The sequence below is a fragment of the Terrapene carolina genome, unplaced genomic scaffold (assembly GCF_002925995.2).
Source record: "Terrapene carolina triunguis isolate 2854851 unplaced genomic scaffold, T_m_triunguis-2.0 Scaffold17, whole genome shotgun sequence".
NCBI lineage: Eukaryota > Metazoa > Chordata > Testudines > Emydidae > Terrapene > Terrapene triunguis.
Window position 1 is genome coordinate 3,504,296 of NW_020664368.1, and position 21,359 is coordinate 3,525,654.

Here is a 21,359-nt window from a genome sequence, read left to right on the forward strand (position 1 = left end):
CGAAACGGGCAGTCAATTGAAAAGCTTAGGAAGTCCGAGGACTCCCTGTAATTGCTTCCCTATAACTGGCTGTGGCTGCTGCTGCTCAGGAAGGATAAAAAAGGTCCTGATGCTGCAGCAGGCTGAAAGTGCCTTACTGCTGCTGGAATTCTGAAGGCCCAGTAACTTCCTGTGTTGTTTGTTTGTCCATAAGTGCCTACACTGCCACTGACTCCGTTAGACAGGATGCATAGGGTGGTAGAAAGAAAGAATCAAGAAAGAATATTCCTTCCTTCCTGCTCTGTATTCCTTGTAGGATCCCTTTACACTGTAAAAACAAACAAACCACCTCGCCCCTCAACATGTTATTACATTCCTGTGTGTCCCAGTTAGGGAGCTGGATTAGTCTGGTGCGCTAGGAGAAAGCTGAAAATGCATATAAGTGTAGATGGTAGAAATGATGGGCCTGCAGCAAAATAGTTGCTGGATCTATCAGAATAAAGGTCCCAAATTAGACTTGTGGCTGTTTTGTTTTGTTTTGTTTGTTTGTTTTTTGTACCAGATATGTTGGTGGTCAATTTTTATTTATTTTTTTCCCAGTATAGTAGAAGCAACACTGGCTATTTTTATTATACAATTTCTGTGTTTGTGGCCCAAAACTGGTAAGATACAGCGGGATCCAGATGATGGATCTGAGTTTTCGTGGTTCTATTACACTGGGGTCTGGATTTTTTAGGTGTAGTAGCAGCTAACTGTGTTCTCTGTTTAGGCAATAAAATGTGGGCTCTTGGGACCAAAGCCTGGCGGAATAGAGAATCTACATGTTAGCACTGGATTTTGTTGATACTGTTTTTTTTATGAATTAGCATCCAGATTTCTTTGGTGCAATCTGAGCAGCTATCTTGTTCTTTATTTAGCCAGTGGCATTTGGGAAACTGGTCCCAACTTGCAGGAATCTGGCAGGATTTGGGTGTTGGATCTAGGTTTCTCCAGCTCTGTTGCACTGGGATGTGTTGGAATCCAGATTTTTTTGTTAGAAATTAAAATAGGAGCAGCTAAGCTTGTTCTCTATTTAAGCAGTGAAATTTGTGAAGCAGGTTCCCAAAATGTTCTGGATCCAGCAGATTTCTGATGCCAGACCTGAGTATTTGCGGTGCTGTTGTACTAGATGCATCAAGATCCAGAGTTTATTGGTTTTGTTTTCTTTTTTGTTTAAGAAGAGTGTCTACATTTGTTCTCTCTTCAGGCAGTAATATTAGGAGGGTTGGAGCCAAACATCTGCTGGATCTATCAGGATCCAGGTATTGGATCTGGGGTACTGCAACACTGTTGTGCCAGGATTTGTCAGGGGCCAGGATTTTTTGATGCAGTAGGAAAAGTTAGGCTTGTTCTCCAGTTAGGTAGTGTAATTTGGGGCACTGGAGTCAACACTTGAAAGGGATCTAGCTTTTACCCAACCCCTACTTTAGATATTTCAGGTATGTTAATTCAAAGAGAGCTGAGGCTGCACAAACTATCACCCGTCTGGGCCATTAGAATGAAGAGCAGAAAAGCTTTCTATCTGTCCATGAACTCCAGTCCCGAGTAACCATTTGTGCCCTTGTTAGTCAAGTGATCAGTTTGAGCTGCAGGTGGAGTAGAGGTGATTGAGTGAATGAGGAAGGCAAAGTGCTCCTGCATGTGTCAGAGCAGGGAGGAGCTGGTTTGGGGCGGTCTTATAAGAAATTGAAACCAATGGACTGTAACTCAGCAGTTTTTTCTTTCTTTTCCTGGCTCCTTGTTTTGTTGTCAAAAGTCCCTGGCTGGGCTGGATTTACAGCCTTCTTTGACAAGACAGGCCACACTTCGAGACTATGTACAGGGCAACAGGATGGGAAAAAGACAGCAGGCGCAGGGTGGCTGCTGCCTCCACCACCTCCTATCCTAGGGGTTACCAGGAGCGGGAGAACTCTGGGCTGACAGAGGGAACTGGAAATCCCAGGGGGGACCTGACTTCTGCAGAAGAGTTGGGGAGCCAAAAACCAACCTGGCAGCAGCAGGAGCAGCAGTAAGTAGCAACCAGTTTAGCCAAGTTTGTATGTATTTACACAATAATATTGTGAGTATTAAGTGCCAGTTTTTCACCTGACTCTGTGTATGTATTTATATAAAGGATGTGTGTATAGAGGAAGATTTTTTTGAAAGAGTTTAGGGTCAGACTTTCAAAATGCTCTCCCCTTAACTTTTCTGAGAATCTGACCACTTGTATTGGTGCCCAAACGAGAGCTGAGCTCTTAGGAGGACTCTGGAGATATGGTTCAGAGATAATATTACTGTGCGACCATGCACTTAATATGTTCATGTAAAAAACATAAGCATTGTGTGTGTACATTATGTGCAGTGGGCTTACACACCAAATTCTGTATCTCTATTGCTATCTGTTTCTAAGCAGATGGTATTACATACGTTGTCAATGTATGTATGGACTCTTTAACTGGAGAAGGTCTTGAACTGGAATTCAAAGCCAATTCTGATAATCTTTTTTCACCTAAATTTAATCACAGGAGATGGATACAAACTGCCAGTTTCAAAAAATCAACTTTGGTTCTGAGCTAGAGCTGATTTCCTTATGCAGTTTGGATGCAACCCATGATGGCAGGAATTTAAGACCAGTTTGTAAATGTTTAACCCTGACAAATGTAAAGCCAAAGCCTTAGCCCTGAGCTTGTAGTTTAAACCTACCTGGGTTCCAGCCATCTCTAATTTTAACTTCCAGTGATTGTAATTAGATATTCTGCAGGCTGTATGCTCTGTGTATGCATATGCACCTATTATATGTATGCTTAGCTGGGCAAAACTATTAATCACATTTTTTTCACCCAAATTTAATTATTTTTTGTTTTCAAATTATTTCTACACGTGACACTGTTAATGATAATGTTAACTATTCTGTTGATCTTGCTGTTTTTCATTTCTTTCAAAGTGTAGCTGATTTAAATTAGTACTGCCCACTAGAAGCTGTTTCAGTTTCCTTTCTTTCTTTTACTGAAACTCAAGGGAAAAAAGGGGTGGAGCTAATACGTGGCAACTGTGGGACAAAAGATCATAAACAGTTGGATGTTTCACTTTTTATTTTAATTCTCTAATGTTGAATGCTTGAACATCTAACAAGTTGTAAAATGATCTACTTTTGGTATGTATGGGCTATTAAGTTATGTGAAGTTATCCAGATCTAAACTTCTGTTTGGGAAGATAATCATGCAGTTATGAATCTGATTAACTTCCTGCCTCTTCCAAAATCAGAAACAGGCAGAACAAAGACCATTTATGCCACTTTTTTTTTTCTTGCTCTATTCTGGGGCCAGCCAGAGATCAATTCAGCCTCTAGCATAAATTAGAATAGCCCCAAGGCTGCTCTAATTAACACCCAGATAACTATGAGCTCAGGGTTTTTTTTCTGGCAGCTGGGAATAGCTAGAATGCAGAGGCATTCTGGCCACCTCCTTTTCTTTGCATGCCAGTAACACTCCTTTATACCTGGAAGCTTGGGAAATCCTATGATTGTCTTTCCAGCTATGTGCTCTTACGGAATTTGAAGAATAATCAGACCAAAGTAAAATCTCAAACTCTTTCAATCTGTTTCTATTCCATCAGGATGCCTGGCAATGGGAGGGAATCACCTGTCAGGAACTTAGCCACCAATAATGTCTATTCAAATTCAATTTGGAAATGAAACTGAAATGCCTGGCCAAAACCCTATAGAATATCTTTGAAAGCCGAAATAGGGGCAACAATGAATCAACAGGGTGACAACAGCTTGAAAACACCTACTACTTGCTACAGTCAGTTTGTGCTTATCAGGTTGCTTGACTTCAAGTGTGTAACATGCTGTGAGATTACATTTACTTGTAAAAGTTGATTTCCAAATTGCATCTGTTCAGAACAAACCTGAAACAAAAGTTTATCCTGAAAAAATAAATCAGCAAAAGGTAGAAAATGAAAGGGCTGCAGTGTAGTCAAGTGACTAAGAAAGAAAAAGGTTGTGATGGCCCCTTTTGTTCAGCAGCCAACCTTGACTCTTTAAATAAATAAATAAATAAATAAATAAATCAGACAATGTGTAAAATAGTTTCCAATAAAATCCACCTTCAAAAAACAAACCTGCTATCATAAAATCCAAGGATATGACATTGTACAAATGGGAACAAACATCCCTTGCCATGTAGGATGAAAAGAGAAAGGAAACAGTGGAACACTTGTTTACAGAATTCTAGTACTTAGCATTTACAGTTTAAAAAAAATCTAGTTTTTTTTCCAATCTTTATGCTCAATAAAAAAACCCCATGCACTCTTCAATCTGTTACCAATAGAAAGCTACTTGCACAAAGACTGACAATTGAATGCTAAGTCCATCTGTGAGTATCCTTGAAGGTGATGATACAACTCTCCTTGAGCGTTTGCTCCTTTAAGTCAACTAGCCTTCGTTTTCCTTAATGCAGTATTTCATGTAAACTTTCTCTGCTTCTTTCCATTGACTAATCAGAATAAATGATTCTTGTCCTCTTTATAGCATTCCTTTTCCATAGCTGTTGGCAGTTATAATGTCTCCCCGAGCCTCTCTTTTGTCTAGACCAGCGGTCGGCAACCTCTGGCACGCAGCTCACCAGGTAAGCACCCTGGCGGGCTGGGCCAGTTTGTTTACCTGCTGTGTTGGCAGGTTCAGTCGATCGCGGCTCCCACTGTCTGCAGTTCGCCGTCCCAGGCCAATGGGGCTGCGGGAAGCCAGGGTGCTTGCCCTGGCGAGCCGTGTGCCAGAGGTTGCCGACCCCTGGTCTAGACTGAACTTGCCCACATCTTATTTTTTCAGGCCTTTCATCATTTGTGATGCTCTCCCTTGGACTCTCTTGTTTCTATCTCTTACTGCAAACTGAACATCAGATGAGATCATCTACGGCCATGGAGAATGGAATAATTAGCTTGCAGCCATTTGTCTTGGTGCATATGCTATAGAACTGGAAATAACTAATAACATTTGCAAAAGTAACAGTTCCAATTTCATTAGCATGGCTCTGCAGGGATAGTGATAGGAGAGTGCTCATGCTGCTACTCGCATTGCCTCTTGCCAGGTAATGTGAGAATTTCCCAGCCAAACGGCAAAAATAATATGTGAAATTATCAATGGGTGTCATCTGGCAAAATAGGACATGTGCAACCAAAACAGTCTTATGTTGTATAATTAAGTAATCAAAAACTATGCACAAGGAAGCAGAGTTAAGGTTATGAAGGTCCAGGTCCTGCAAGCATTTGAAGTACAACTTCATCAGGACTGTTGCATGAGTAAGATGCATACATAAGAGTATGTACACTTCGTTGTTTATTTCTTCTTTACTTCATATCTTCTCTATTTGAAATAGTGTCCCTACTCCCACCCACACAGTCAAATACTCTTCCCCCCCATAGAATATGTGAAATTTGTCTTCACAAACTCATAACATTTTTCTTTTTAAAAAGAAAGTGCACTGCGGTGTCAGGCACCGTACTCAGACCAATATCAAAGAAGTCAATGTTTGCTCAAAAGTGGTAGTCAGCCAAAATGTATTTTCTCTGTTTCTGTGAGGAAAATCTCAGAAAATCCATTAAGGATTTTCAGAGCTCATTAATTGGATCTCTATTGGGGGGGAGGTGGGGCAGAAATACATCCTCTATAACTCTAAAGAGACATTACAAGGAAAAGTTTTTAAAAAAACAAAACAATAGATTTTTCATTAAGCACAAAATAAACTATTTTTTTTAAATCATTATTTTGGAGCCTGAGTAGTAGAAAACATTTTATTTCCTTTTTGTTTCATGCTATTTTTTTCATACTCTTTGTACTTCATATTGTGTGCACTATTGATAATTTGAAATAATCTTCAAAATTAGGACATTTCATTAATTTCCAGCAAGGCAATTAGGATAACTCATTTCTAAATACAGTTACTGCAGTAGCTCAGATTCTGCTTAAACAGAAAACTGACTGGAATGTTAAATTGCCCACTTGTAACTAGGATCCTGTAGGCTTTGCAGGATCAGAGTGTCTGTAAGAGGATATGTCTGACATGTGGTATTGCAAACTGGCTAAAACACAGAGTGAAAGAATTCCTTTCATAAAGAGGAAAAAGCAACAGTTAATGCAAAGGTCTCAAGGAAAAGGGCAAAATAAATTAGAGTATGGATTTAAGCCCTGATCCTGCAATTGACAGTCTGTGTGTTGACTGCAGTGGCTGTACAGAACCCCATTAAAGTACACCCATGGCAACTGCAGGACTGGGGACTTAGACTTTGGTCCTGAGTTTCCACACGGACTGATTTCCAGTTAGCCTTGGGTGTCCAAAGCCACACTGTGACTGTTCAGCTGGGTCTTCTCTAATGTTACCAACTCATTTACCAACTCCCAATGGTGCACACCTGGAATCTCCTCATCAATGACTTCCCAACCCTACACTTCTAATGTAACCTACATACATGGCGTAGGTACATGCGTAGGGACTTTAGTAAAGGGAGATCAACAAGATGTTTACCTCCCCCTATTTTGAACTGATAGTTAAAATAACCAAAGCACTATATCAGGGATTGGAAGCCTGTGGTCCACGGCCCATCAGGGAAATCTGCTGGCGGGCCGGAGACGGTTTGTTTACCTGCAGCATCCAATGGGTCCTGCGGGAAGTGGCGGCCAGCACATCCCTTGGCCCGCGCCGCTTCCCACAGCCCCCATTGGCCTGGAACAGTGAACCGCAGTCAGTGGGAGCTGCGATCGGCCGAACCTGCGGACGTTGCAGGTAAACAAACCGTCCTGGCCCACCAGCGGATTTCCCTGATGGGCCGCATGCCAAAGGTTGCTGATCCCTGCACTATATGATAGACTTGAAGGAAGCCAAAGCTGGTTTTGTCCCTTTCCTACTCTGCATCTGCCTCTCTCCTACTTATTTTGAAGCTTTCATCTGGTTTCCAAATCAACTTCAATAATGTGAAAATCCATTCAGCTTTTAACAGTCTCCTTTTAACTGCACAGGCTTTTATGGTGCTGTTTATGTCTTGTCCCTTGCACTGATGCATTTGTTGCTGATACATACATTTGAGCTAATAGGAATGTCAGACTAAGGAAATGATCATCTTTATGGAGATTATGTATATTTTGGATTTGATTACAGTTCTTTCCATAGATATTTTTTAATATAGTGTTGTGGTTTTTTTGTTTGTTTTGTTTGTTTGTTGTTTTTAAACAAAAACTGGGGATCTAAAGGAGAGGAACCATAATACTGTGAAATTTCAGAGCCTTACCATATGAGAGTAAATTTAAAGGCTAATTCCTATCTCTATCTGTATCCACAACCTTTTATAGGGCTTATCACCATAGTCCCTGAAGTCATTCTGAAAAAGGAAACTATACATAATTTTCTTTGACAAGTTTGGAGAGACAATACAGGAAACAAGAATAGGACTGAAGAAGTTGACAAACTCGTGTATAACATCTCAAGAGAAGATGTAGTCTGAGATCTGGCTAGTAAAATACCATTAAAAACAAACCTAACAAAACCTTCAAAGAGTAGAGTAGATGACATTCAAGCTTAGTTGCGAGGGAAAGTCTAAACATTTTAAAATACAGCCAAGTAAGGGAATGCTTGGAGAAGCATACAGTAATATGATCAAGAATAACAAGTTGTGTTAAATAAACAAGGATAAGTTTTGCTAACTTGCCTTAAATTGGTCATTAACTTATGTGCAATACTTGAACATAAGAACGGCCATACTGGGTCAGACCAAAGGTCCATCTAGCCCAGTATCCTGTCTTCTGAAAATGGCCAATGCCAGGTGCCCCAGAGGGAATGAACAGAACAGGAGACCATCAAATGATCCATTCCCTGTCGCCCATTCCCAGCTTCTGGCATACAGAGGCTAGGAACACTGTCCCTGCCCATCCTGGCTAATAGCCATTGATGGACCTATCCTCCATGAACTTATCTAGTTCTTTTTTTGAACCCTTGTGGTGTGAATTTTCATCTGCACAACCTCATAACACATCATGTTCACCAAATTTGTGATGGTGCAGTACATACGGCTTCCACTGAGTTTTGCAGCACTCTAGTTGTTAAGGATATTTGGCTGCATGGAAAATGTTCAGTGGTTATCACAATAATAAGATAAGAAAGGATTGTATTAGCTGGTTCCATTAATGCTAGCAGCTCCATCTTTACTAGTTTAATTTTTTAAATTAATCCACCTCCTAGAATAAGTCTTCAAAGAGAAATCCGTAATTAAACAGATATAAATACTTTCCTTCCCATCCCTGGATCCCATTGATATGGCGGCAGACTGCTTTTTGCAATTGGAGCTTTGTGTGATTTATTTTTTTTTTTTTCCTGTCCCCTTTTCAGTTGCTTTCCCTAAGCACCTCCTGCCTCTCTCCTTTGTAGTTCTCCCACTGCCAGCCTTGTTCTTCTTGCCCCATTCTTTTAATGTCTTTAATACCCTAGGACAACTGGGACCCATTCTGGATTGCAGGATGGGGGCACGGGGAGGAGGCTTTCAGGCACTACTGCAAAATAATAAATATGCCCAGAAAATTTAAAGTCCTTCATAAGCATTAAGCTTCATGACACCACAGTGATGTACTATCCCCATTTTATAGATGAAGAAACTGAGTCACAGGCCAAAGATGGACATCAATAGGTGCTTGAGAGCACTAGGCACCTCGTAGGATGGAGCCTGGGAAGAGGAATAGAACCTAGAACTGCTAATTCCCGTTGCCTTTGCTGTTAGACCACATTCATCTGATGTTCATGGACAGGATGTACTGTATAATGTTTTGTAGCAAATCTATGGAAATACAGTCTCCTATGTCTTGAAATGAAGGAGATATGATATGATATCAGTGAGGGTGGGACTTTCATAAACAGAGTTAAGCCAGTGCTGAATATTTCTGAAAATCTTATTCTTGACACATATGACATACACATACAGCATGGCTTGTGATTGAAAACATCCCTATGTATATACCTACTGCAGAAATCATACATCCAGATTGTTCTAAACCTTGTAGCTATTCTTACAGAAATTCTAAAGGTCCATATTGAAATAGAGGATAGTAATGAATCCATAGGTTCATGTGACAGTAATTAACAACTTTCTTTCCATTCCAGTACAGGCGCATATGTCTTGATACCTCCAAATGAAACCAGAAGGAACCAGATACAGAAAAGTAAGTGCATTATCTAACACACTCAATATGAATTTGTTTGTTTTGTTTTTACAAATTGCAGCTTTTGTCTCTGTGCTTTATGACCCTTGCAGTTTTATCTCAGCCTTTACATTGGTTTTATGTGTGCAGCTGTGATAATATTAAAGCCACCACAACATAGAATCCACGGCCAGAAGGGATCATTGTGATCAGTGCTTAATTTGTAATGAAAGAGATGCTGGGACTCGAGCAGTTTTTTTTACTTTCATAACTGACGCGGCAAGCCTAGAGGTGCCGGGGCTCAGCCCTGGCAAGCCCCAGCACAAATTAAGCACTGATTGTGATCACCTAGTAAAGGCAAACTCCATCACCATGCAGACTTTTCTTGCATCAGTTCTAAAATATTTTTCATGGGTAGAAAAGCAAAATTAGGAAAAGACTAGTTCAACCATAGAAAGATGTGATATCTGTAAAATGTTCCCATTAGAAAGGTGGTATCATAGCTGTTCAAATTAAGTTCTACAAGACACATTCAGAATTAACTTGATGCCCCTCCTAAAGTTCATAACCCTTCTCCTCTGTCTCTCTTTCCCCCCCCCACCACCACCCAGGTGTCGAGTTTAGGTTTGAAGATCAAATTTTGAGTCTTGTTTAGCTATCCATGGTCAAGTAAATCTTTCTCTAATTCCAGTGTTGGCATAGTGTACCTATTGCATGTTTATATAGTTAAATTGTTCACATGTGTACTGTTTTCAGAGAGAAAAAGGCCATTTATAGAATGTGCTTAACAAAATTCTCTAAGTACAACTGCACAATGTAAGGCACTTTACCGCCAATGATTTGATTTTTTTTGAGCAGCACTGAATATCTACATCTCCTATTGTTGCATGTCTGAGTTAAAGAGTTGAGATTGTCGAATAACCGGCTCAATTGGAATTATTTAATCAAAGATTATCAATCAGATTAGTACAGCATTACGCAGAAAGAAATAGATACATTACCACGCCTATGTTGTCAGACCAAGAAGTGGCTCTGTGTCTCTCCTTCACTGTATCTGGAGGGAGGTGCAGTTCTTATTCCCCAATTATGTTCCCTTACCAGTGTTGTCATATAGGGTTTTAGGCAAAGAAACCCTCTTTGCCAAAATAAACAGATGTTCTGATGTCACTTCTATGCGTTCTCAGTTTACCTGACTTATGTGTGAAGGCATGATTATTTACAGTTGAAAGAACCAACAGTTCTTCAAGATAATGTCTTTCAGTGAGTCCTTCTGACCCCACAATCATTCTTCCTTGTTTGATTCCCCAACAGAAAACATCTGTAGTAACAATCATCCCTCACTAGTTTCCCAAGTTTATATGTGCATATGTATATAAATATGTGTATGTTAAGGAGGTGGTTTCCAAGAATATCTGGAGTTTTATAGACTTGAAGGCACTACGAATTATTAAATACAGCCTAACTCTCACAGTTCCTGAATAGGGTTCCTTATTGGTGAAGGACCAGTGTTCTGGGCCTTAGAATTCAGACATACTCTTTGTTGAATATAGAGTCTAAGGAATAGTTAATATATAAATGACTCAAATATACAGAAAGAAAGAACTAAAAGGTTTAAGATTTACTAACAGATACTAAATCCATTAAGCTTCAATGAGATCTTGTAGATATTTGCTGCCTCCCCAAACCAGGTCTAATATCTAAACTTTCCCTCCATGTTGAGGGACTCAGTGAAATGCACCAAGCCCTTAAGAATTGCAGTAGCCCATTTTACTGAAAATTTGGAGTATAAAATAAAATCATACATCATGCACATTAAAAAAGAGAACAGCACAAAATCCAGGAATCACAAGAACTGTGTACATAAATTCCTTGGTAACAAGCTCAGACACAAGTGACTTACATAAAATTTTATGAATGCTGACAGGATATACAGTTTGCATACAGTAAACCTTATTTTAGATGGCAATCTAAAGTATTCTTTCATTGTAAAAGTTCTTATTGTTTGGCTTAACGATTTTTGTTTAGCCACTGCTAGTAAATAATGCATACACATTCTGGACAGAAAAGATTAGGAGTAAATTAAGGGGTTTTATTTGGCAGGAACTGGAAGATTTTTCATAATTTTTATTCTTATATTTGGGAGTAACTCTGCTATGTAATTCTTCACCAATATCTTTCATAGTGTCAGAGAACTACCATGACTGGATAGGAGCAGTGGGTCAGTACTGTGGTTTGAAACACTTTGGAGAGTATGGTTAATTTAAATTTCTTAAGTTTAAGGCTCTGTAGTTGATCCAGAGTTCACTTCACCTCACTCCTGGAGTAAGTTGGCGTGGGGTTGTGGCATTCTCCTCTAGAAAGAATGTGAACCTGGTATCTGTTCCATTGCACCAAACCACCACCATCAGCCCAGGAGGGAAACAATTCAGGCAGACAGTGCTGCTGTGATGTGGTAGTTGTGTTTGTATTGTGACAACAAAACGCTAGGGCCCTAGTCCAGCAGAAAACTTAAGCATGTGCATGGTCCCATTGCACTCAAAAAGTTCTGAAAGCACCTTGCTGGATTGGGGCCAAGATGCTTTACAGACAAGTAAAATGACAGGTGGGGGAATTCTTCCCAGCACTTGTGCAGAGTGGCATGGTGACAGAGGCCTTGTTTTCACTAGGAAAGAAGGTATGTCTGAACATATGTTAACCAGAACACATTTTACCCTACTGTATAGGCGATCTGAGAGGGGAGGTTTTATTTTCCCTTTACTAAGGCTGTCAAGGATCAGACTGGCTCCTGGAGCAGGTTAGAACAGCCCAAGTGCCACCCTAGATTGTGTCCCCTGTTGCCATAGTCCCCATGCAGAGGGGAATTACCAAGATGCAGAACTGCCACAATCCCCACCCCATCTTCTCCAGCCTGCTCCTGCCCTGCCCTGCCCTGCCGGGATGCCATAACTCTGCACCTCACAGGAAGGTCTGCTGGGCTGGGGAACTTATGGGAGGGCGATGCAGCTAGTTTCCATGGACAAAAATGGCTGCAGCGAAGAGATTAACTTTCTTGATAGTCCCACAGCCTATCACTGGTCTACAATTTTTGAGAAGTCATCTGCTTCAGAGATAAAATGTGCTATTTATTATGTATTTTGATGTGCTGAATTCAAATATGACAAAACAACTGATTGGCTACTGTTTCTAAGATATTTAAGTTTTTACATTTTATGTCTATGTATATTGTGTAGATAGTAGAGTTTTAATCATAAATTGTAAACCTAGGTCTTTCCATGTGTTTATGGTTGTTTTACATGATGATATTTCATGTATTTCATGTCCTGTTTATGTAACACTTTAAAAATCAGCAAAAGGGTTATATAAATAAAATTTATTATGAAACAAAAGGCAAAAAACTATTCTGTACATAGTTTAGTCCTATTCAGTGTCCACTCGGCGCTTCTTGGCTTGTCTCTTGTATTCATTAAATGGAGCATCTCTTGTCACTGTCCAGCAATAGTCTGCAAGCATTGATGGGCTCCATTTGCCCTGATAGCGTTTTTCCATTGTTGCAATGTCCTGGTGAAATCGCTCGCCGTGCTCGTCGCTCACTGCTCCGCAGTTCGGTGGAAAAAAATCTAGATGAGAGTGCAAAAAATGTATCTTTTAGTGACATGTTGCAACCAAGGCTTTTGTATGCCTTGAGGAGGTTTTCCACCAACAACCTGTAGTTGTCTGCCTTGTTGTTTCCGAGAAAATTTATTGCCACTAACTGGAAGGCTTTCCATGCCGTCCTTTCCTTGCCACGCAGTGCATGGTCAAATGCATCATCTCGAAGAAGTTCACGAATCTGAGGACCAACAAAGACAACTTCCTTTATCTTAGCTTCACTTAACCTTGGAAATTTTCCACGGAGGTACTTGAAAGCTGCTTGTGTTTTGTCAATGGCCTTGACAAAGTTCTTCATCAGACCCAGCTTGATGTGTAAGGGTGGGAACAAAATCTTCCTTGATTCAACAAGTGGTGGATGCTGAACACTTTTCCTCCCAGGCTCCAATGACTGTCGGAGTGGCCAATCTTTCTTGATGTAGTGGGAATCTCTTGCACGACTATCCCATTCGCAGAGAAAACAGCAGTACTTTGTGTCTCCAGGCTGCAGACTAAGCAAGAGAGCAACAACCTTCAAATAGCCACAAAGCTGCCACTGATGTTGGTTATAGTTTATGCACCTCAAAAGTTGTTTCACGTTGTCATAGGTTTCCTTCATATGGACTGCATGACCAACTGGAATTGATGGCAAAACATTGCCATTATGCAGTAAAACAGCTTTAAGACTCGTCTTCGACGAATCAATGAACAGTCTCCACTCATCTGGATCGTGAACGATGTTGAGGGCTGCCATCACACCATCGATGTTGTTGCAGGCTACAAGATCACCTTCCATGAAGAAGAATGGGACAAGATCCTTTTGACGGTCACGGAACATGGAAACCCTAACATCACCTGCCAGGAGATTCCACTGCTGTAGTCTGGAGCCCAACAGCTCTGCCTTACTCTTGGGTAGTTCCAAATCCCTGACAAGGTCATTCAGTTCACCTTGTGTTATGAGGTGTCGTTCGGAGGAGGAGGATGGGAGAAAATGTGGGTCCTGTGACATTGATGGTTCAGGACCAGAAGTTGCATCCTCTTCCTCGTCTGACTCAAGTGAGAATGATTCTGGTGCATCAGGAACTGGCAGCCCTTCTCCGTGGGGTACTGGGCGTATAGCTGATGGAATGTTTGGATAATGCACAGTCCACTTTTTCTTCTTTGACACACCTTTCCCAACTGGAGGCACCATGCAGAAGTAACAATTGCTGGTATGATCTGTTGGCTCTCTCCAAATCATTGGCACTGCAAAAGGCATAGATTTCCTTTGCCTGTTCAACCACTGGCGAAGATTTGTTGCACAAGTGTTGCAGCATATGTGTGGGGCCCACCTCTTGTCCCGATCTCCAATTTTGCAGCCAAAATAAAGGTGAAAGGCTTTCTTAACCATAGTGGTTATACTGCGCTTTTGTGATGCAAAAGTCACTTCACCACAAACATAGCAGAAGTTATCTGCACTGTTCACACAAGTACGAGGCATCTCTGTTCACTTTGGCTAAACAGAAATGTGTCCCTTTGCAAAATCAAACACTGACAAATAAGAGAGCATGACACTGTATGATTTCTAGAGCTGATATAGGGCAATTTGTTCAGCAGAGTGATGTAAGCTTCGTTATGATTGCATCATCCATGACTTCTAGGAATAACATGATGCATTTCATATCATGTATGATGCAATACCAGCTTCAGATTGCATCATTCATTGTTTTGCCTAAAAAGCAAGTACTGTCCAAACCCAGTCATAGATTTATTCATAGATCCAGTCAAAGATGTATTTTAGTCATTTCTGGTTTAAATTGAGATCCCTTCCCTTTATAACTCACTTATCCTTAGCCATTCCCAAGTCAAAGGTCGTATATACTGACCCAATAGCATATCTTGAAAACTAGAGCCAATCAACAATTTTGAGCATCATTTTCGTTCTCAGTGACCCAGAATTAGTAAAGTTTGACTACATTTATTTCAGAAGCATTTTGGCCGTAGAGCAGTGGTAGAGAACAGATGAATGCAGAGAAGGAAAACAACAAAAAGCAACAAGAGTGAGCAGTGATGGATGGCATGTGGCTTGGGAGTTCTATGCATTTATTTAGATTATTTTAAATAGGTAACTTGCTGGTATTATCGGGGAGACCTACTAGCTGGGAACGACCATGACTATAGTCTATATATCTATAGTAGCCAGCCCTGTTTAAGACAAAAATAATAACTCGAGGCTTTCAGGGATCAAAGCCGTCCCCTGGCTGGTAGCCGACACCATAGGCTCATTAATCTTTTATATGGACCAGCCATTAGTGTGGATTGAACTATGTTTGTGGAGAATAGAGTCGACCTGCCCATGAGTGGGCATAGTTTTTAATGTGATGTAATTTAACAATATTATAAGTTCCTTACAGTAGTGGCTCTTATTTCTGTGTGCGGATTGTTTTCTTTTTGATTTAGTTGCCAACAAAGAACTGGAGAACTTGGAGAGGTGGAAGGAACAGCACCGGCCAGGAGCAATTAACCTGAAACCACAGAAACTGGGTAAGGAAATAGAAGTGAGCTGACTTGGTGGATTAAATGAAAAATGTTGTGGTTTTATTTTATTTTTTGCTCTGGTTTTTAGAGATTTACTGTAGGTTAAAATGTTAGCAATAATAGCTACTTTTAGTGGGATTTTAATGAACTTGACTATGAAGAAGTTCCTAAAACATAAATACATAGCTTTCTCCTTCATGAAATTTCTTCTGACTGGTGCAGAAAACCCTGTAAAACATTATCACTTAGATATTTTGAATAGTTATTTAGGCAATGGAAGAACAACTTGAAGGAAGCACAGTGGCTGAGAGCACTGAAAACTGTAAAATGAAAATTATAACCATAAAAATAGATACACATATAAAAGTAAGTGCAGCATTAGGCTGGAATTTAAAAACGGACTCTTTTTTTGAGGTGAACTCTAACAATAAGGGGGTGGGGGAAATGATTGACCAGCACGTCCGACCTGCTGTTTTTCTAAACTCTTCTGGCTCCACGCAGGTGGCTGAACCCCTGACTGGACTTTCAGAAGAGGGCATGAAACTACTTACATCTTCTTCCTGAAATACATTATGTGGTGCCCTAATCACTGGTGTTTACAATGAAACTGAAGGGGGAGATCACTTTTTCAAGTTTCCGGGTGGATGGTCAATGAATCAAACTGTGGGTGTCTGGGTTGTAATTTTTAAACTGCAGATCATATCATCTTGTGCTCGAGGAAGGAACGTAACAAAGCATTTTGTAAATGACTCATTTTGGCTACCAAAAATCATTCCGAGCAGCCACATTTTTGTGAAAGATGATCAAAAGGTTTAGGAAATGTAACCTATGAGGAAATGTTAAAGAAACTGGGTGTGTTTAGTCCTGAAGAGAAGACTGGGCAGCAGGGGACCTGATAAGTCTTCAGCTATGTTAGAGATCTAAAAAGGATGATGATCAATTGTTCTTGTTGTTGTCCTCAGAAGGCAGGGCAAGAAGTAATGGGCTTAATCTGCAGCAAGGAAGGTTTAGGTTAGATATTAGGGGAAACATTCTGACAATAAGGGTAGCTAAGCTCTGGAATAGGCTTCCAAGGGAATCCCCATCCTTTGTAGTTTTAAAGAACTAGTTGGACAAAAACCTGTCTGAGATGGTGTGGGTTTACTTGGTCCTGCCTCAGCACAGCCGGCTGGACTTTATCATTTCTCGAGGTCCCTTCCAGTCCTACATTTCTATGAAATTTGGGATCCAGGTTGCTGCAATTTTGCTGTCTATGTATGAAGGTAGGCAGAAAAGTTAAGGTGACTTTTTGCCTACCCTCATGCACAGAGACTGTTGTATTGATGAAGTTGAAACCTCATTCACAAACCAACCTTTGTAGTTGTGTTTTTGTTTTAAATAAGAACAGTATAACTGAAAAACAGTATGTAAAACTGGAGTGAAATCTTTCTTTCAAGCAATCTTGAAAGGGTAGAATACAGGGCTAAGGAGGTGTATGGAAGGGGAAAGTGAACTGCAGGGTTTGAAAAACTTACAAGATATTTAGGAGCTGAAGGTCTAAACTTATTTAGCTCAAGACTGAATGAATGCTTTAGATGGAAGAGTGGTAGTTGAATGTTGCAGAAGGGAAAAGCCCACCCCTCACACCATCTTCTGGGAAGGAAGGAAGGCACCCTCTTCCATATCAACCACTAGCTACTGGGTGTTTAACTTTGAAAGTGCATCTCCCAGCTGCTGGAAAGGAAAAGGAACTGTCACTCTCTTGTCCTGGCTCGGTGTGTGTTGTGGGGGAAGGGTTCACTGTTTGCATCCTAGTTGCTGAGCAGAGAGAGTTCTCCTCCACTCTGCCTCTCTCCCAACATCTGTGTTGGAGAGTCCTCCTCCCCTCTGGATATACAATCAGCAACAGGCTTTCATTATCCTATCTGAAATGATGCTGAATGTGGCTTGTCCTTGTTGATAATTCCTATCAAACCATGTTCAACACTGTTTCAGCAGCTCCCATTGCCAGTGTGCAACTTCGGTAGCACAGACAAGGCTAGCAAGGTGTTGAAGAAGGTGGAGCCTTCCCCAGTCAGAATTATTATCCAAAAGGACATGGACTCAGGGGTCCTCTTAAACAAGGCATGTTGTAGTCAGGGCTATGCGCCTCCTTGTGCATGGAGATCCCTAATGACCATGGATAAGAACTTGGTTCAAAGGGTATATGGTGACAGTTCTACAGAAATAGATGACTTAATCCTCCTGAGATGCATATCTCTGCCATGGAAAGCTTCCCAGTGGTTAGTAGGCAAGTTATTTTTCAAGTTCTGGTGGACTTGGCATTCTGCCCCCTTATTAGCTCAAATGTGCTAATACTAATGCTGCCTTCATGTGCGTTTTCTTGAAATGGCTCAAGTTACGCCCTTGGAAAAGAGAGAGAACTTCAGAGCTTATGGCAGTAGAAAGAGGAATCTGAAGGAAACTAAAGAGCTGTTGGTGGGTGTTCTCAGCTCCATAAAGTGAGTGGCATGACTAACAGGGAGCCTTGGAGCTTCCGTCAGAGGAATCAGAATTGTGGGAAATGCGCAATAATTAACGCAGATTCACTTCCTTGGTGACTTCATTGTAGATACAGATCAGATGTGGGAAGAAATAACAGGCTTCTGACATGTAGAAACTTCAGCATTTAAGGAGGCTATATCGACCCTTAGAGTGCTGGTACTTTCCAGATTGAAGCAAATACACATGGATGATTGGTGAAAAATGTCCACTATATTCAATATTTGGTGTTAAGAACTTTAGCTCTATACTTGTTCGTGTGCGTGTGGGCTTATGAGGGCCAGCAGAGGCTTGAAGAAAGGAGAGATTCACAATGGCATCTTTAATGGCACAATTGAAGGGGCTCATTAGATCATAAATTCTTTTAATACCTCTTCTCTGAGAGTGACTCTTTTTAGAAAGACTGCTGCATTTTTAGTGTCCAAATCATCAGATTTCCTCAAATTGAAGTTCTATAATTGCTTGGCTACCTTGATTAAATATTGTAAGAATTCCAAATCTGCACTATTACTGTGACTGGCAGACATCCAATATTTCTGGGACTAGGTAATTTCAGGTACCATAGAGTAGAAACAAATAAATTTGAGTTCCATACTTTCCCTTACACTAATTTAGAGTTCTATTATCTAAGTTTATAAAGAACAAATCATGCCTGACACCCTTCATTGTTGTTTTTTATATATAAAGTGAATGCAGGAGTTATAACACATTTTGATTTGATTAAAACATTTGATATACTGCTTCACAAAATCTTATTTGAAAAATTAATTCAAGCTGTCTTGGATATGAGCTCTGTTGAATGGATTGAAAACTGGCTGGCAGGCTGCAAGCAAAGGGTCATGATGAACACCAATATATTGAATAGTGGCTCATGTCCAGTGGTGTGCCTGCGTTGGAGACTGATGATGCACATTGCTTTAATTAACATCAGGAGCTGGAGCTGATGTAGATGACACTAAAAGGCAAAGTGTTGGCAATACCAGGAAGGGGAGAAAAAATAATACACAGGGACCCAGAGAGGCTAGAAAAGGTTCAGGGAGTACAGGTCTGTCTCAGCTTACACGGGGGTTCCGTTCCGCGGTTAGCACGTAAAGTGAAAACCGCGTATAGTCAAAATTACATTGAGTTCAATGGCGGGCGGAATCGCCCGCACTACAGGTACAGTATTAAAATTGTTTTTTTTTTTTGCCGACCTCGTAAAGCTGAAATCGCGCATGTTAAATGCGCGTAAGATGTGACAGACCTGTAACTAAAAAATGCTCAACCTGGAAAAATTATTTATAGTACCAACTGTGTGCTGATTATAGTGCCAACAGTAGGTATGTTGTCTTGCATACTACACAGTCCCATTGATTCCTAGGGGGACTACACAGGTGTATAAAGTTAAGCCTCAGGGGGTCTGCACAGACTAGGAAGGTAATAGTTCTCTATGTAGCACTAATGCAAGCAGCTTTTGTACTCTTGGGTACCTCTGTAATGACAAAGATGTTGACCAATAGGAAGGAATTCAGGGAAGAAAAATAGAAATAATTATGGAGCTACAATTAAAGGAATTAGCTTGCCCAAACAACAAAGGGAGACCCGATTGCCTTCTATAAATGGAGGGAACATCATGGAAAAGAGGAATTGTTCAGAGTAGCCTAGCATAAGAACTGAGAATAATAAGATTTAAATCAATTCACTTCTTTCCCCATGCCCTGCCATGGGAGTGAAGATCTATTGGGTCCCTCTTGCAGTCTGTTCTAGAGTTTACAGTTTCATGGTTAGAGGCTGGGTATTTTCAATAGAGGACCCATGCCTCTGAAAACTATACCTCCTACTATTTGAGCCTTAGTTTGGTAAGGCTAAGATGCAGGTGAGGCTTGTGTTTTTAATCAGGTTTTTGAATGCTTTAAAAAAATGAGTGTTTTTTTCCCCCTTGCTAACAAAGAGCAAATTCTGTGTTTTCGCTGATGTTAGCTGCTTTGGTGATGGTTAGGGGCCATCCAATTAGAAATCTCAATAAAAATTTCTATCAATTTTAAAGAAGTATTTTTGTGAAACAAATTCCATTTTATTTATTTTATTTGACCAAATCTAGCACCAACATACTGAGTAAAAGAAAATTTAGGATGACCATCAGGAAATTAATCTAGAAGGCAAGACACTGTTAAACTGTGAAATAGTCTCTCTCAAGTAAAATGATGAACCCTCATAACATCAGTTATTTATCAATAAGAAGGACAATACAGTGAAGAATATTCTGCAAATAACAATCCTGTGCTGGTGAAAGACTTACATTAGGAAAAGAGATGAACAAAAAGATAAAATAGGTCTCTTCGATCTCTCATTTTTATCAGCATGATTATGAAAATATTCTCATGTATGCCTAATGTATTTATTATATTACAGTGTCTCTTGTTGCTGACACTTGGGCTTAAAATTTTCTAACATGCAGAATGCAATTTGTGTTTTCTAGGCGGAACAGAATCCGAGGCTGAAGCTAGGCAAAAACAACACATCCGACTCCTGCAATCTAAATACCAGCAAAAGGTCAGGAGGAATACATGTAATTTTTAGTTTAATTTAGGAAATACTGTTATTGGGTTTTTTCCCCCTCTGAGGGCCGCTGTTCCATGTGTCTGTAAAATGAACTCCCTGTTTTTTGACAAAAGAAATAGAAGTCATGAGACTTCAAAAGAGAGACAAAGAAAAGGTGGACTTGAAAGACTTCACAGGAATGTAGAAAATGAGAAGACTGTTACATAAGTGTGTGTAAACAATGTTGCAGATCACTTCTAAAGTAATGAGGTTAATGATAATGCCACCAACATTGCCCTTCATATTTTCAACATGCTACATAAACAGTAACCAGTCAATCAACACAGCAACCCACCTTTGAGGGCTGTAGGTATTATCCTCATTATAAAGGGCATACATGCTTGTAAAGGTCAGTCATAAGAACGGCCATATGGGGTCAGACCAAAGGTCCATCTAGCCCTGTATCCTGTCTTCCAACAGTGGCCAATGCCAGGTGTCCCAGAGGGAATGAACACAACAGGCAATAATCAAGTGATCCATTCCCCTGTGGCACATTCCTACCTCCTGGCAAACAGAGGCTAGGGACCCATCCCTACCCATCCTGGCTAATAGCTATTGATGGACCTATCCTCCAGGAATTTATCTAGTTCTTTTTTGAATCCTATTATAGTCTTGGCCCTCACAACATCCTCTGGCAAGAAGTTCCACACACTGTGCGTTGTGTGGAAAAAATACTGCCTTTTGTTTGTTTTAAACCTGCTGCCTATTCATTTCATTTGGTGGCCCCTAGTTCTTGTATTATGAGAGAGTAAATAACACTTCCTTATTTACTTTCTATGCACCAGCCATGATATTATAGACCTCTATTATGTCTCCCCTTAGTCGTCTCTTCTCCAAGCTGAAAAGCCCCAGTCTTATTAATCTCTCCTCATACAGAAGCCATTCCATACCCCTAATCATTTTTGTTGCCCTTTCCTGAACCTTTTCCAATTCCAATATA

At 40.4% G+C, this 21,359-nt stretch overlaps 1 protein-coding gene across 1 annotated transcript in view; it reads left to right on the forward strand.

The window, feature by feature from the left end:
- The first annotated feature begins 1,757 nt into the window (after nucleotides 1–1,757).
- The window catches only part of LOC112103170 (epithelial-stromal interaction protein 1), a 72,584-nt gene continuing 52,982 nt past the window's right edge, over nucleotides 1,758–21,359 (forward strand). Inside the window, exons 1-4 of the mRNA XM_026647393.2 lie at nucleotides 1,758–2,026; nucleotides 9,138–9,196; nucleotides 15,242–15,325; nucleotides 20,298–20,371. Of these exons, the coding sequence (XP_026503178.1) occupies nucleotides 1,833–2,026; nucleotides 9,138–9,196; nucleotides 15,242–15,325; nucleotides 20,298–20,371 (411 nt within the window). The 5' untranslated portion in view covers nucleotides 1,758–1,832. The remainder of the gene's footprint in view (nucleotides 2,027–9,137; nucleotides 9,197–15,241; nucleotides 15,326–20,297; nucleotides 20,372–21,359) is intronic.